The 16,329-nt window shown below is 38.2% G+C and overlaps 2 protein-coding genes across 5 annotated transcripts in view; one reads left to right on the top strand and one right to left on the bottom strand.

Annotated features, from left to right (window-relative positions):
* CENPP (centromere protein P) overlaps positions 1-1,042 on the top strand; it is a 160,737-nt gene extending 159,695 nt beyond the window's left edge. Inside the window, exon 10 of the mRNA XM_069769706.1 lies at positions 586-1,042. The gene's annotated coding sequence lies outside the window, so the exon portion shown is untranslated. The remainder of the gene's footprint in view (positions 1-585) is intronic.
* IPPK (inositol-pentakisphosphate 2-kinase) overlaps positions 1-16,329 on the bottom strand; it is a 35,716-nt gene that overhangs the window by 6,784 nt on the left and 12,603 nt on the right. For all 4 annotated transcript variants that reach the window (XM_069769691.1, XM_009921170.2, XM_069769693.1 and 1 more), the window contains exons 2-9: positions 13,258-13,305; positions 7,610-7,705; positions 6,718-6,784; positions 3,989-4,110; positions 3,481-3,570; positions 2,813-2,871; positions 2,306-2,378; positions 1,040-1,319 (exon numbers count right to left, since the gene is read on the bottom strand). In XM_069769691.1, the coding sequence (XP_069625792.1) occupies positions 1,040-1,319; positions 2,306-2,378; positions 2,813-2,871; positions 3,481-3,570; positions 3,989-4,110; positions 6,718-6,784; positions 7,610-7,705; positions 13,258-13,305 (835 nt within the window). The remainder of the gene's footprint in view (positions 1-1,039; positions 1,320-2,305; positions 2,379-2,812; positions 2,872-3,480; positions 3,571-3,988; positions 4,111-6,717; positions 6,785-7,609; positions 7,706-13,257; positions 13,306-16,329) is intronic.

Raw genomic sequence — 16,329 nt, 5'->3', positions numbered from 1 at the left:
GACACCAGTGTCATCCAGAACACTTAAGTTCCAAACACTGATGTGCCAGGTGCATGTACTAACCTGCACATTTAAACAGCACATATTTGACTGCAGAATAAAACACCTGGTATACCACTCTACAAATTACTCAAAAAAAAAAAAAAAAAAAACAAACCACCAACCAAAAAACAACACACCAAAACCCACACACTTCCATTGCAATCTACTTCTCTAAGTCTAGAAGAGAAATTTTTTGTATGAGTTTGAAGTCACCACAAATTCACTTTCAACAGTATGAACTGTTCCCAGAAAGTCATTTAGCATTTCAGATATCACATCTTTTTAATATAGTATAAACAGATTTGTATTTGCTATCATTTCTGTAAGAAAGATAGCTCTTCTGCCAACACAATACAACAAAACCAACCAGCAATGAAAAAGCTCTTCCTCAAAAAGTTGTTTGTGTAATTAGGATACCTAGCAGCATCTTGAATAATCAGAGCTTTACAAAACTTAGGCACTGAAGAATTAATGTTATTTAGTTTTCCAACTCTCACTTCCCATTCCTTTTCCCTCCAGTATTTGTACCTTTCTCTCTACCAGGAGTAGAGTGGTAGAAGAAAAGAAAATGAGCTACACCCTGGCTGGCAAGGGCTGACAGGAGGAGCAGGGCAAGGCAAGAAACAGGTGTCATGTAACAAACCAACCAAAGCAGCCAGACTTCATCACACACAACATAACCATTGTAGGTATTTCAAACAAGTGGGGAATTTATATCAGCTCAACCTGGTATTTTCTTCCTTTTTTTTTTTTTCTTCACCTTCTGAATTGATTTTTACCCCTGTCATTAGGTACAGCACTAAAACTGCTCACTACAAGGTCATATTAAAAACACTTATCTAGCAGTTATGCAGCTCAGAACTCATTTTTTAAATGTCACTAAAACTCCACTGTTTCCATTCCCACATTGGTATTAAACAGCAAACAAGAGGCAAAGATCTGAATCATTACATGATAACAGTTAATTACTGACAGAGCTCAAGAAATTATTTCTTACCATTTCTTACTAGCTCCTTATTGAAAGCACTTGCTTCACAGTAGCTTCTTCCTTGTGAAACAGGAACTGTCTTCATATCACCTGCCCTGCAGGCATCAGTACTACTTAGTAGCGTCATAGTTATAACATGGATTAGTTCTTTAACAATTGTCCTTGTACAGTGTGGCCCACTGACCAACCCATTGGAAGGAAAAAAGAAAGGTTTTAAGTGACAAGCAAGTTCGTTCCAGTCAGACACACAGTCCTGATCATCCTTACAGCCATAAATTAGCTCCCCATTCTGCAAATGAGAAAAAAAAAAAATTAGGCACTTAATGAAATCCAGTTATTTGTACTTAGTTAATCAAAGCATCAGATTTAGTATTTTAAGACAGATAGCACAGAAAAATGTTATTAATTTAACAGCCTGCATACAAATACATGCATTCCCAATCTCTTACAAATTTGCCCTCTTCAGTTTAATCAGATACCACAGGTAACAACCTTTGAATTAGGACCAAAAAGCCCATTTAAATCAAGTGCTACCTTCTCAACTTAATCAATTGTAGGTAATTAGAACAATAAAAGTGAACTGATACTTAGCACATTGTCCTATCACTTCTTTCTGAATAATGTCAATAGTGAAAAAGCAGCATGTGAAACAACCTTCTTTATAGCGAGATTGGAAAAGGGAAAGCCATAAAAAGGGACAGAAAAGGTGTGACAGTTGCCTGTACTAACAGAAAAAATAAGACGGTTCATACAAGTTTAAGTTATTCAAATACTTGGTTTAATATTGGAAATAAATTGTAAAGAATCTTATTTCCTAGAATTAATCTGAAAATCTGCATAAGCCATCAGTTACTACTTTGTATTTTTCCTACATAAAAAGTTGCCTTTTCTATGGCATTAATTTCCTCAGTGAGGCATGCTGTGCATTTGGCCTTCATGAATGCTGTAACAGTACTTGAAAAAAATACCTGCAGCAACATACAAAGTTCTTGATCTTCTTCCTCCTGAATAAGCACATAAAGTTTTAAAACTTTGGTCATCTTTAGAAGTCCTTTTCTATTAGTTGTTCCTTGGCAATTCTTTCAGACTAATTACTTCTGGGAAATTATTACTTACCTGTCCTAACTTGAATCTAACTAAGAATTTTCCTGTTTTCTCCTTTTGGTGGCATCCAATAGTGATGGTGCCAGTTAGGATCTTGACTGTTCAGATGCTGAAGTCAAATTGTTTAAAAGCCAAGACAAAAAAAGCAAGGAGAGAGATTTGATTGTTTACCTTAAATATTTTCAAGTTGTTCTGTGCCTCCTGTAATAAGCTCTTCAGAGCAAAGTGCATTCTCTGTTTATTTCTAGGGGGGGAAAAAAATAAAATAAAATCCAAGAATGTTTTCTCAGAGTCTTTAGAATGTTTACACCCAAGCCTAGAGGGCTCTGTGGAATCTGAACTGGGCACCTGAAGTGAACACACCCATTAAGCATGTTACTCATGCTGAAGTCAGTGCAAAGACAAAATGGCTGTTCACAATTAGAAATTCAAATCTGAGTAATCTAAACAGCTCTTAGGTTTAATGTTATGTAGCAAAAGGCACTGGTACATCAATAAGCAACTCGTGATTTCTGAAATAGGTGTAAGGAGGTATATAGCACCAGAAATCTCACTGTAAAAGTCAGACAAGCAGGCTTTGATCATCCTTAATACTACACCAAAAGTCAAAGTAATCTGAGAAAGAAACCGGTAACACAAATTTTGGGGCAAAAACACAGAATCAAGTTACACACTTACCCTGAGAAGAGATCCAATGGGCAATATTTACTTGGTCGCTTCCATTTTCCGTTTGCTACCTGTTGAAAATCCACACCACTGCTGTTAATCACTCTTTCTGGAATAACTACTCTCAGTTACTTTAACAGTCAGGTGTGTGGCACTAACATCCTGTCTTCAGAGGTCCGATGACATTTAAAACCCTTTGAATGTAAAATTCATGACTACTATGGGTCCTCCTACTCATGTTTAGCTCGTCATTCAAATTGCATTCACAAGTGGAAAGCACGGAGAAAGGTAACGTTCAATTACAGTAAGGCACAGTTACACGATTTCAGATTCGTAACGGACATTAGTCAAATTAATTCGGTGTGTGTGTTCCATGCTGTTATAAGTTACAGAATGCCACCGTGCATTTGGTGAGCTGTACTTGAAAGAAAATTTGACATTGGAGTTTACCCAATTAACAGCATTAATAGTCCTCAAAGACTAATATTGTATGTTTGCTTCCAGCTTCCCACAGAACTTGTTCCATCTCTCACCAGATTCACACAAAACAACTCCAATGTGTATCCACCTAGTCTTTAGTCATATCAGAAATTTAAGCGAGTTTCAACAGGAAAGCAAGACTGGAATAGCAAATAAAGCACAGTACAGTCAAAGGAAAGCAGGATGACCAAAAAAATTACCTTTAGATGCTGATGCATACAGTAACGGCACACCTTGTGCTTTATCTCCTGTGAAACATGGCTGGAAAAAGGAATGAAGCCACACTTTGGCTAAAACAAACAAACAAACAAGATTATAAATATAAATGTATTTCTTTATAGAAATATAAGGGCACACAATATGCAAATCTTTCCAGTTAAAGGAAAATAAAAAAAAAAAAAAAACAGTCAACATTCAATGCTTAAAACCTGTATATTATTCCCAGTTATTTCAGAGTCCTCACTTAGGAAATAAGGACACACGAAACTGCTGTGGCCTACAAAAAAGCCCAGTAACACCTGGGAATTTCTCAAGTTTTGAAAGATTGGGAATTGGAAGAGGGAGGGGCGTATTTCATCCTATGGGTCACGGTGAAAGCGGTGAGCTCTGCCTTAGCCCACTGCTGCATTCCTTTGAAACTGCTCTGGTCAGTATGTACTTTAAAAATGCAAACAAAACCCCCAGAAGGATCTTCTCCTATTCAATTACCTTAATCTCTATGCAGAGGATTGGCCGGTGTTCCACAAAACGATAGGTCTGCAGCCTGGTAAGATTAGGAAGGCACATTGCATAACCACTAAGAGTGTCCATATCTTTATCACAGCGAGACTCTGGGGAAAACAAAACACGCACCACAAACAAGAAAGTTAGGTGTGTGGATGTTTATTTTACTCTGCAGTTGTCTTGTCCACCAGATGGGGTGGGGGGGTGGGAGCGAACTTAGAAAGACAGGACACAGTTTAGCAGGCTTTAGCCAATTATGCATTTGCATAAATTTGCCCTCCCCATTATCAACACATGTTTCCAGTTTCCTCAAAACTGTCATAGGCACATAGAGTGCCTCAAGAGCTGCTTTTACTGGCCAGCTCCCAGCTCGACCCAAGAGAGGCGTCAGTGAGGCCTGACACAGGAAGGGAGCGCATTCAATTGGCTGACAACAGGTAAAGAGACTTACTACTGCATTCAAAGACGTGATCTCATGTTTGCTTAGTAAAACTGCATGAACTACCACCCCTCAATCTAGTCAAGAAGAATCTGTGAAAACTAGCAGGAATATCATAAATTATTCTGAAGTTTGGGAGAAAGTGTAAATCTAAACAGAACCTGCAAGTGGCTTCGCTCAACTCCTTAGTCTGTATGTAGTCTCCTCCTAGCCATTCCAGTGTTTACATCAAAATAATAAAGAAGTGAAGAGGAACATAGAAGGAACAAAAGTTAGCTTACCCCTCCTCACAGGCTCACAACTTAAAACAAGAATTTCCTCCGCTAAGGCCACCCTTTTAAAAATAGCATTTTTTTTTAATATAATCCTGAGAAGAAGTGAAATAGCAAAATGGCTTCAGACTAAGATTAAGAGGCATTATGTAGATAAAGCCTTTAAATAACCTCCCTCCACACACATCCTTTGGCACAGAGAAAGGTCTGCGAGATTTAATTCAAATTTAACAAAAACATACACACCTAGATTTTCAAATACCTGTGTTACTAAAGAGACATACAGGATACGTATGCTCTGTTATAGTTTCCATTGCTAAGAAAAATGTCCATTCTGAAAAATATATTGCAATAGAAAAAAAAAAAAATCTCAGAAAATGGAAGCCTCATTAGACATCAACCTGCAATTCCATGCTGTACTTCACTAGCATGAGCAAGAAGAAACCTCCTTTCTCCAACAAAATGCTGGGGTTTGTTTTCTTTTCCCAAACTTAAGCAAAAGTACATCCACGTTCAGCTGAAAGCCACTTGCCAAATCAGACAGACCCAGAAATCTGAACTTTTAGAGAAGTTCCTTCATAAGTTAGACAGACTTATGTGAAAGGTAATATTAAAGGAAATTCTTTCCTTGAGGTTTAAAAAGAAATTCCTGTTAAAAATAAGCAGTGAGATTTGCTGTTGTAAAGCACTTGGACAGCTCCTCCCAACCATTTCTTCCTCTAAAGAAATCCCCAGGAGCTGTGGACACAAAAAATTTAACTTTAAGAAATAAAAATAAATTCTATCATTCACTTCTACCAGAGTATCATTGATTTTGTAACTTTTATTAGACACTACTTACTTTCCTTGCTGGTTTCTGGCACTGCGGAAAGGTTTCTCAAAAAGGTAAGGACAAGTCAGCAGTAGTGTGTCCTGTGCTCACTATATGTAAATTAATTCCATTTTTTCCTGGATCAAAGGCATCACAGTACTGGCTACAGTACTTAGATTTAATACCACATTTTTCTTCAAGGAACTTTGCTAAAGCAGGTTTTTCTGGCTGTTTTCAAGAACGTTTGAGTACATAAGATGGATGAACATGCCATGAGGAACATCTTCTCTTTGTCCATTTTAGAGCTTACACCTGCTTGTACTTTTAGCCACATATGAAGAACGATGCACCCAAGTGTTGCTAAGATCAACTGACACCAAATTCTGTAGTGCTTCACCTCACACGGAATACACCAGAGACTGCCAAACTTCAAGACTTACAGCATGTTCCAAAAGGTTTCACAACGTCAGTGCGCCCTTACCCCACACACTTGTCCCCTTCAATCCCCACCCCATCCAAGGGGACTAGAAAAATGTACTTGCTCTTCACCTCTGGATGGGGAACCCAGCACACCATGTAAGATTCGGGAGAAATCAAGCACAGCCCCATATCCTGGACGTGCTCATTAAAGGCAGCACAGCCTGTAACACTGCAACCCCTTGCAATGAGAGATGCCCAGCTCTCAGGAAGAGACATGAAAAGCTGGAATGTTAAGTTACACACAGCTTGAGTGCTATGACTCAGAAGATGCTTAGCCCCAAGCGAAATACTAACATTGAAAACAAGACAATTCAGTGTGGAGTTTCTGAAGCTATCTTCCTTCCAAAGCCCTGCTGCACAGTCCAGGAGAAGAAACTGATGGAATCAAAACAATTATTTCGGGACACATCTTCCACCTCCCTCACTGACCTTTGTAAAGGACTTCGCAGCAAGTTGCAAGCTTGTTCAAGAATTAACAAACACAAGCTTAGAGAGGATCTCTTTCCCCAATCTGATCAAACTAATATCAGATGCAACTTTCAATTCTAGAACACCCCCATTTCTTCACAACAAATTTTCAACTTGTCATTGTCTAAACATAAAAAAAAGCTTCCTCATATTCTGAGGTATGATGCTTTTTTACTTTATAATAAAGAAAAATTATTTACAGCTTGAGGAAGGCCCCCTTTTTAGTGCTATCCCTGGCACTTACCTGGCCTCTCTGGCTGAATTTTTAAACAGAGCTGTCTTACGAAGTCCAAAGGCAGTTGAACAATTTCCTATTAAAAAAAAAAAGAAAACATATTTCAACACAAAAATTAATATCTAGTTTGGGCGTCTTAAAATGGAATACCGAAGTTCAGTGGATATTAACAACAGTATACTGAACTATACAGTCAGCAGCTTCTCCTTCTGATTTACCATCTATATGAAGATCTGTACCTGCAATCACATGCAATACTTACTCCACTATGAAAACCAAAAACCAACTTAAATAAATGCATGAGAAAGAACATTTTCAGTGAAAAGTTTCATGTGCATGAAGAAACCTGCATCATTTTGCCCTTTTCACAAATGAAAAAGTCCCATTTCATTCCATCCCATGTCTCACAACCCACCCTTCCAAGGCAGAATTGTGTAACTCAAGTTCCAGGAGAAGGTGTAACTTTTCCACTCAAATCTCTGATGTCAACTAGATCTGGACACCCTGAAGAACAGAGTGGGTGGCAAGGAAAAAGGTTACCTCTGACTGCACAGAAAGCTGGACAACTCACATGAACCTGGTTTCTCCCCTTGTTTGCAGTTAGTCTAAAAATCTCTCTCTCACTTCTCACCTTATGCAGGGCAAAGAAATGACCATTCTTTTCATTATAGCTCAAACCACAGTACAATCCAATCACCTCATCAGCACAGAGCAGGATCTTTGTTCTGATCCAAATGCTTCATGTGTGGGTACGTGCGCGCCTCTGTGTGTATATATCTATTTATCTTCCTCGGGAATATCTGCAAACCCTATTAATTCCTGTTACTGGCACTCAGTGTTCCCCAAAACATTGCAGTGTTTACAATGCATAAGCCATTTATTTTAAGAATAAAACATTTACCCCATGGTGAACATAGTTCTCCCCAAAGAACTGCTTCATGACATGTTTTCCAAAGTCTACGATGTTTTGCAGATGGTGTAGTATTTCCTCTGGAGTCTGGAAGACAGAAGCATGGTAATTTAACTATGAAATAATGATAAACAACACTCAAGAATACATACACATACTAGTCAATGATTTAGCAAAGTAGCTTAATTGCTCTACTGAGTTTGGTAGGTCAGTGCACCTTGAAATTAAACAGACACATGAAATGTGCTGTATTTGTTTCCTCACTGCTGCCTGAGAGGCCAGGATAACCAGGAAAACTGTCAGAAGAGATGATGATTCTTAAGTTTCAGGGGAAAAAAGACAGAGAAAGTGAGGAAGGTGGAAGTGGGGGAGACTACTCAAGATCTACTCTGTCTTTGACTGTTATTATTAAAACTCAAAAGAGATGCACAGCATGCCTTCTTACCAACAGGTTAAGTGCAAGAGAGGCTTTGAGTGTTGTAAAATACATCACCTGGAGATTTGGAAGACAGTGGCTGCAAAGACTGAGCCACATCACAAACCTCTGCAGGAACAGGTACAGAATTTGCCATCTGTCCCGAATCCTGCCCCAGACAATGACAAATCCTACTATAATGTCATCTTCCATTAATTTTATGAAGAAAACACTAAAGTTCTTCTACAAGACCAAAATGCCAAGCTAGATAAAAATGATGCTAAACAAGTACTGGAAGCAGGACAGTGACATTAGCGCAGTCTGACTCTGACAGACTTCTGCTCATTAAAGAGGTACCAGAGCAGCTTTACAACAATATTATCCCATTCCCAGCACTCCAACACACTCTGGTTCTCTACACAGTATTTTATTGTCACTATAGACAATCTCCAAGCTCCTGTATCCTTTTGTAACCCAAAACTTTTCTGGAAAAACACTACTTTGCATACCACTGTACGCTATAAAGCACTAAACCATACAGATTTACTCTTGGGATTAAGTAACAGTGGAGGAAAAGAAAGTGCAACACTCATGTCCAAGTTGTAAAATCAGAGAGGAAAAAAAACATAAGCACAAGAAAAAAAAAAATAAATGTTACACTGTAGAATAGAGTAAGAGAAAATGAAATGCTAGGAGGACAACACTCAGATAATGACAGAGTCTAGAGAAAAGAGGAAAGACCATATCCAACACAAATGAAATGTGTTGAGATTTGTAAAAGGAGATTGTCACTAACCAGGCAGTCTAGCTAACTTTGTTTTATAATACCATCACAATAGGTAGATTTTTTTTTTTCCAACCCGGAAGGATTTGCTACCTAACAAACTTACACAAGTTGCAGGACTAAGAAAGATTAGTTTGTTAATGTAAACACAGGTCTGCTAAGACTACATACTGAGTTTAATATTCTTCCTCTAGCAGGATTCATTTTCCAGACTGAAGCAGCAATACATAATACTGCAATATGCAATAATGCTTTAGAGAAGGAAAAGTTACTACAGTAATACACATTACTACACACTTGCTTCAGTAACATACTGTACTACATACTGTTACTTCAGTATGCAAAGCACTAACCAAAAAAAACAATCCTTTGCAGCAAGTAGGAAAAACACATTTTTTTCCAAAGCACTTGCACAGCATTTCCATCATTCTATAAAGGCCAGGACAGCACTTATTATTTAAAATGCTTGGCATATTGTATGTGGAGTTGTTTCTCAGAACAGCTCTCCCTGAATCCTTTTGAGAGCGCCAAAATAAGCTTGGAGTCTCTTCACAACAGGCAATATTCCACAGCTTATGTCTTAGAACAAAATACACACTGATGCCCGAGTAACTTTCTCAATCGCAGTCATCTGGTCTGAAGAAGTGTATTTAAGAAAAAATAATTAATAGGCAACAAGATGTGCGAGCAGGCCACCCACATGGGTATGCAAAAGGATGTTTTACAGCAGTGTTGCTCAATCTGTGCTTCCCAGGAAGGCCCGTGCACCCATCACTAGTGCTGAACACGCCAAGATCCCTCAGAGGGCAGTGCCGGCAGCCTGAGCCCCTTCACTTCTCTCAACCAGCTGGCAGAGGAGACCACCACTGGGGAAACCCCTGCCCCCACCCCTCTACTCTCTCCCGGAGCAGCCGGCAAACACACTGTACCATCTGTTCCAGGCTGGGGAAGCAGTTGCTTTGCAGAGCGGAAACCCACACCCACCCCCCGGCAATTTAAAACCTCAATAGTTCCAGTATCTTTCCTACCTGATGAAGTGGGAAATGGCAATTCTGAGCACATACTATAGCAAAAACTTCAATTTATATACAGATTTCTGCCCTTTTAAGAACAACATAGTCCTTTGTTTAACTCATACAAATTCTGAATGGTCAGAAGGAATGTCACATCATCTCATACAGTAACAGAAATCTCAGCTAATTCCCACTTACAGATTATTCTGACCTGGTTTGCTGACGTACATAGTATCTACAGGCCTGTTGGTTTTTTTTAAACATATATTTATGTATACACACACACACATACTGGGAAATAAGCATTTTGGAAAATCAGGACATTCACTGCTGCTACTACTCCTACTACAAGGAAAGACTCACCAGTTAAAGAGATCAATGCAACTTTAAAATTACAAATCGAGCTTATGACACCTGCTCACCTCCTTTTGAAGAGCAAATATGTTTGATATACACTAAACAAGAAACAAAAAACAACTAACGGGTTACTGAAGCATCACCTTTCAATGTTAAAAACCACTAAGATGAAAAGCTTTTGAAGGACCCATTACTACTGCCAGCTCATTTAGCAAAACACTAAAACTCATCAGGTAAGTTCTGTACAATAAAAAGGAAAAAAAAAAATCATTCATGCAGAAGACTTATACACTAAAATTAGCAATATGCAATTAAAATCATTCCACAGGTCCCGACATTTGACTTTCTACTCCAGAAATGCAAGCCCATGAGTTACATTATTATTTTTCATTAAAACACTGAATTGTAACAGTAAGATTACAATTTGCAATAACACCACCTTGTTTAACTACTAGATTATCTAGTCCCAAATTCATAACCAAACAGTATAAATGCAAAACAGCATCCAGACTTATTTACCTTTTCCAAAGGAGTTAAGCAGAAGAGACCGAGACACATTTGTCCACATCTGAATTTCAATATGCATCTTACTAGAAAATATTTTGCTTCAACTGCTTCTTTCAGAGTTGTTTACACTGGATAAGCTACAATGTTGTGCACAGATATATAACACTTGATATCCTAACTCATCTTGCATGAGTCAGAAATACAGATTACACCTAAATAACATTTTCTCCTCTACAGCTGTTATGTTGCTACATCCAAGTTTGTCCCAAAACTCTGATTCTCCAGGACTTTTTTACAGATCTAAAGATAAAATATTTAGTCTTCCATTCTGCTCCAATAAAACCTGATCCTTTAAAAAAATCAAATCTCCAGAATAATTAAATAAATTCAAATTACATCATTGTCTATTTAGAGGGCAAAGCCAAAAGGAATTGTCTATCACTAAAGTCCACACAATCACAATACAAGGCAAATGCAAATTGCTGGAGCTGGCCACAAGCCAGCTCTCCTCAAAATTTAACACTTCTACATATAACAGGGGAGTTTGCTCTGATAGTGTGCATTTATCAATCTGGAGCACGCACTCAAGAGAGACACTGTTTAAAATGCTTTCAGAGGTACACTCCGCCACTGCCTGCATCCACAAATAGCCTTTTTGCTGTTACAATAAGCAAGAAGAGAAGCGCGTCTGCCTGGGACAGCTCTGAATGGAAGTTTTGCTAACAACTGTTAGCAACTTTTCTTAAGAAGTATTTAGAAACTTCTAAAAAGCCAACTCTCGGTGCTTCATCAGCTACAGCCCAGAGAAATACCTACTGGAATCTATCTCTATGTTTTGTAGGATTCTGAGCAATTTTACTCATCTGCTCACACAGGGGGGAAAAAAAACAACATTCAAGAACCTGACCAGTGTTCAAATACTCACAGAACACCATGCTCAGGAGATTTTTTTTTCTTGTGTTTTGCTATCCCAATCCAAAAAACTATATGCATGCCAAAGCAGTCCACAGAAGTATTATCAACTTCAACGCTGTGGTGGGTAACTGAAAAGTCACTTCCTGGCTTCCTTTGCGACTGCATCACACTGTCAATATTTTTTAAAAACAATTACTATGCAACAATCTCTTTGGACTTCAAAAAAAAAAAGGCGGCAAAAAAGCTGGTACTTGATGTTTTGTTTTCTTAAATAAATGGCAATAGAGTGACTTTTTATTTAAACTTGTGGTCTAATTCTCCCCTGCTATATTAAAAATTGAGATAGGCACTGTTTTCCTTTCTTCCAGTCCACTGAATTCTTCCCTGTTCTTGTAAAAACTCTAAACATTATTATCTTGGACTACTACAGAAGCACAGAATTTATTTTTTTAAATCCTGCCTCTGTAAGTAGATCAAAAACTTACTTGAATCACACTTTAGTTTTACCAGACTTTTTTTCCAAGTAAAATAGTAGCAGAAAGGCTGTCAAATAACTCGTATATACACTGTGTTCATGGCTTTTGCCTTCCCCTGGTTTCCTCTGATCTACTTTAACAAGGGACAAAAGTTTCTAAACTGAATGCATTTCGCATTCATCTTCCCAATTTAAAGCAAAACAAGGAAAACACCCTTCCTATACATTTACTTTACATTCATCCTGGTTTCTTTTCTCCCAAAATTAAGCACTCGTCCATCCCCCCCAGCTCTCAGTACAGCTGTAATGCTTTTTATATTTCATCAGAACAGTTTGCCACTGAACCTTACAAAGCCGTGGCTCAGCAGCTGCTGTAACTCAAGCCATTCCCTGTCTCAGGTAACATGCCCTAAAGACTACTCACAGAACTGAGGAAATGGCAGGAGGTGCAAATTCTGCCTCTTTTGCCCTCTTTTTTTCCTCCTTGGAGCACTGTGTTGATACTTCACTTTTACCCTCCACCTTTGGTTCTTGATATTTTTTATCCCTGTTAAAGCAAATCTAAGGTAAGTTGCTTCAGTTCCTTCTCAAGCAGAAAAACCTTCTGCCACGCTCCAAGAAACTGGTAGACTGTGTCCCTCCGTGTTCTTTTTGCAACAGACAGGACACTAAAATCAAACACTGACAAAGGCTATTCTGTGAATATTTCATATCTTCATCCAAATTCCATGGGTTTTTAGCTACTGAATAGTTAGTCAACAGCAGACTTTTATCATGACGCCACTCCTGTGCTGTTCCTCTGCTGCCCCACCTAGCAACAGACAGTAAAACTTTCCTTTCTTCCTCAGCATCACTGCACTCCTACGTTGATATGCAACATTAGCACTTTCTCTGTTGCCACAACTATCCTTACAGAAAGCTGTACCTTCTACACGTTGCAGTCTTATAATCTGTCCTGCACAAAGATCTTGACATCAGCAGTCACATAATCTTAGTTACGTAAGAGGACCTCAAATTTCCTCCTGTTGCCAAAACTCCTGAAATACAGGCACATTTCAAAACATCCCCTTATTCTTTCTCCTATCACAGTTCTTTCATAGGTTTCCTGTTTCTCCTCAGACCGGTTATTAGCTTACCTGTGGGCTTTTATCAACAGTACATGCTGAGTCTTACCTTATTCTGGTTTGGTGGGGACTTCAAAAACCGCAGCACCACACAGCGCTAAAGAAAGATAGGAAAGAATATGGTTTCATTAGCATTTAAGTACATTATAATTCCTGAACAGCAAAATTGTTTGATTCCCCAATTTACCTCATCTGACAAATTAAGGGGAAAAAAAGGCAAAATAGGCATTTTAGATGATTATTTCACTCAACTTGAAATCAAATACATCAATGTCTGTTCCCAGATTTGCCATCACTTTAACAAGGCAGCCACTCTGCGTGTCCAGTCACCAAGTTAACAGGTGAAATACTCCCTAGCTTATAGCACTGCTCTGAAAATCTCGTAAAACACAGTATCAAACAAACAGAAAAACACCCTATCATTTTTGCCCCAAAGGTCTTTGGGGGAAAAAAAAAAAAAAAGTAAGACCCACTTAGATATTATCTGCTTACAGTATCAGCACAGCATTAAAAAATATTAAGGAGACACTTAGCAGTTACGAGCAGTAGCTACACAGCTCTACTTATAAACACTAAAAACCTACTACTTCTAAACTTCCAAAAAGTAAACATATAACATGGGGACAAATGCAGCAGGTTTCCAAACATATAACCTTAAAAAAAACCCAACAACAAACACTAATTTTTGTCATTTTTACAATTACTATCATATTTTCAAAGTGCACAAATTCTAAAAACATCCTCAGCCTTTATTTTTAAGAGTTCGGATAAAAATATTTTGTAGATGTCCTAAGTAAATTAGGCCTTTCTCCTTAAGCCTATTAAGACAGTGTCTTCCATCACAGAAGTCACCTGAAGTATCTTTCTCTCAATAAAATCTTGCTGAAATTAACCATTACACTTGGTAAACAGACTTTTTATATTAAAATCAAATTTTGACACAGTATTAAGGAAGCTGCAACCTTACTAGGCAAGGCAGCTCATAGCCCTGCCTCCAGTTAGTCAGTAAATATCTGATCCTCAAGATATTTACTCCCACTGATGTACTTCAGGCTATTCAGATAAAATGTGGATAAAAGCAACTGGGCACCACAGTAGGTAGAGGCAAACAGCTGTTTTCTGGAGTTACCTCTTAGCCACTCAGTGTCTCCATTTGGATCTTTCCTAGACACACCAAAGGATTACATTCTATTTAAAGCCTTACCAAAAAAGTACTAACACTCAGATTCTCTGACAAAGGTAATGCAGACAAAATGTCATAGTTACACTTTGGGTTTATGGAATCTAATTTTTCCCTACCGAATGACTTGCCATTAAAAAGCCTACTATAGCACAACAGCACCAGATATATTCCATATTTCAGGGCTGAAAGCTGTCTCTGGACAGTGCTGAGTGGGAGAGAGCAGCAGTTTTATTACCAACATGTAGAGAAAGAACAGGAGGAGAAAAGCAGAACAGATGACAATGTGTAATCCAAAATACTAACAAAACAAGATTCAGATTCAGACATTGCTAGTGACACGCAGAAACAGCCCCTTCAATATCTAAAAAGTCTCAAACCAGCATAGACCTTGTAGTTCACTCACATCTGGAAAACACTCTCAGGTAAAAGGATACTTTGCTGAATTCTGATTCAACTTTTCCTGCAAGATCTAAACAGCATAAGTGTCACAAAAACTAGATAAACTGAACACTAGTTACAATCACCTGGATTTGACAAGATTGCTGGGTGTCACTTAACTTATTTTCTCTCATTAAGACATACACATAGATAACAGAGCTCAGGTCTGATGAGCCTGTACGCTCTGTGTATGCAGTATGTTATTTTTAGTGTTTCAACTGTTTGGATGCCCCACTTTAAATATTCATAAGCAAGTGGATCAGTGATGGAGTCATCTGATCACCACTTCTGATCAATTCAGAAACTTGATCCTGTAGTATTTCAAGGGTGTTGCAGACATTTATCTATTAATCAGTTCCCAGCCAACAAGCTTCCAACCACTGCTTTGGAAAATCTGATTGCTCTCACAGGACTCACTACAGTATTTGTTCCCTACCAAATCATTTCTGAAGAGGCATGCTAGGATAAAATGACCAAAACTATATATGGCAAAAGAACACCACACTGCTTGTCTAAAGAGGTCAGAAGGAAACAGAGCAAAGTTCAAACATAACTTTTCTGCCACAGATGCATTTCAACCAGTTGGCCTGCACTGTGCCTTAGTAAGGTTATTAGATGATTGGAGTAAAAAAAACAAAAAAAACCCATCCAACACTTTTCTTTTTTGGGGGAAGGTTTTCAGCTAGCTCCATCCCTTTGTATAATTCAATACACAGTTACACAAATACACTGCCACAGTACAAAGGTTAACCCATCAGATGTCAAAGATGCCAACTGTTTCAGAATTATTACTGCTGAAAATATTGGCCCACATTTTTCATGTTATTGCATTACTGATTCACCTGACTGATCCTTTACTTGGAAATGCTGTGGGTGGTTGTTGCCACAAGGGTTTTTGTCAGTTATCTTAAACACCTCAGATTTTTTTGTATTTACAGATTGAACAAAGATGTAACATGCTTATCTGCATGCAAAAGAATGGCCCTAATCCAGAAAAGAACAGATTTCTTAAGAGGTTGTCACTACTCCTTAGCACTTTGAGAATCAGATCAACTAGATCCTAATGCTCCCTAAATTTCATTCTCTACATACACCTCTGTAAGCCCTTCCACTGCTTAACAACACTTCCATCAATGCACTATTACCATCAAAGTGTTTAGTTAATTGGATAATAGTCCCATACAGCCAAAAAGATGAAAAAAACAGGCTGTAAAATCAAGCAGAGAAAAAAAGAAACAATGCATGGACGTAGGCAAATGAAACACATGAAACATTAAGAGGCTTCACATCTTTGTAAGAAGCAAGACAAACTAGAAAAATACTGAATTCAAAGGAAGAATTCTGTCTATTTTTTTTTTAAATCCTGCAACCCTTTCTCTGCAAGTATGTTCAGCATCTAGTTAGTCACAAATGACTAAAAAAAAAAGCCATCACAATATCAAACATGACTGCTCTTACTCTTCAAGTAAAGAATTTAAGTGCAACTCTCACATGAGAGCA

This window comes from Haliaeetus albicilla, chromosome 24 (genome assembly GCF_947461875.1).
Source record: "Haliaeetus albicilla chromosome 24, bHalAlb1.1, whole genome shotgun sequence".
NCBI classification, from domain to species: domain Eukaryota; kingdom Metazoa; phylum Chordata; class Aves; order Accipitriformes; family Accipitridae; genus Haliaeetus; species Haliaeetus albicilla.
Note: the sequence above shows the minus strand (reverse complement) of the source record. Positions and strands in the feature narration are given on the sequence as shown.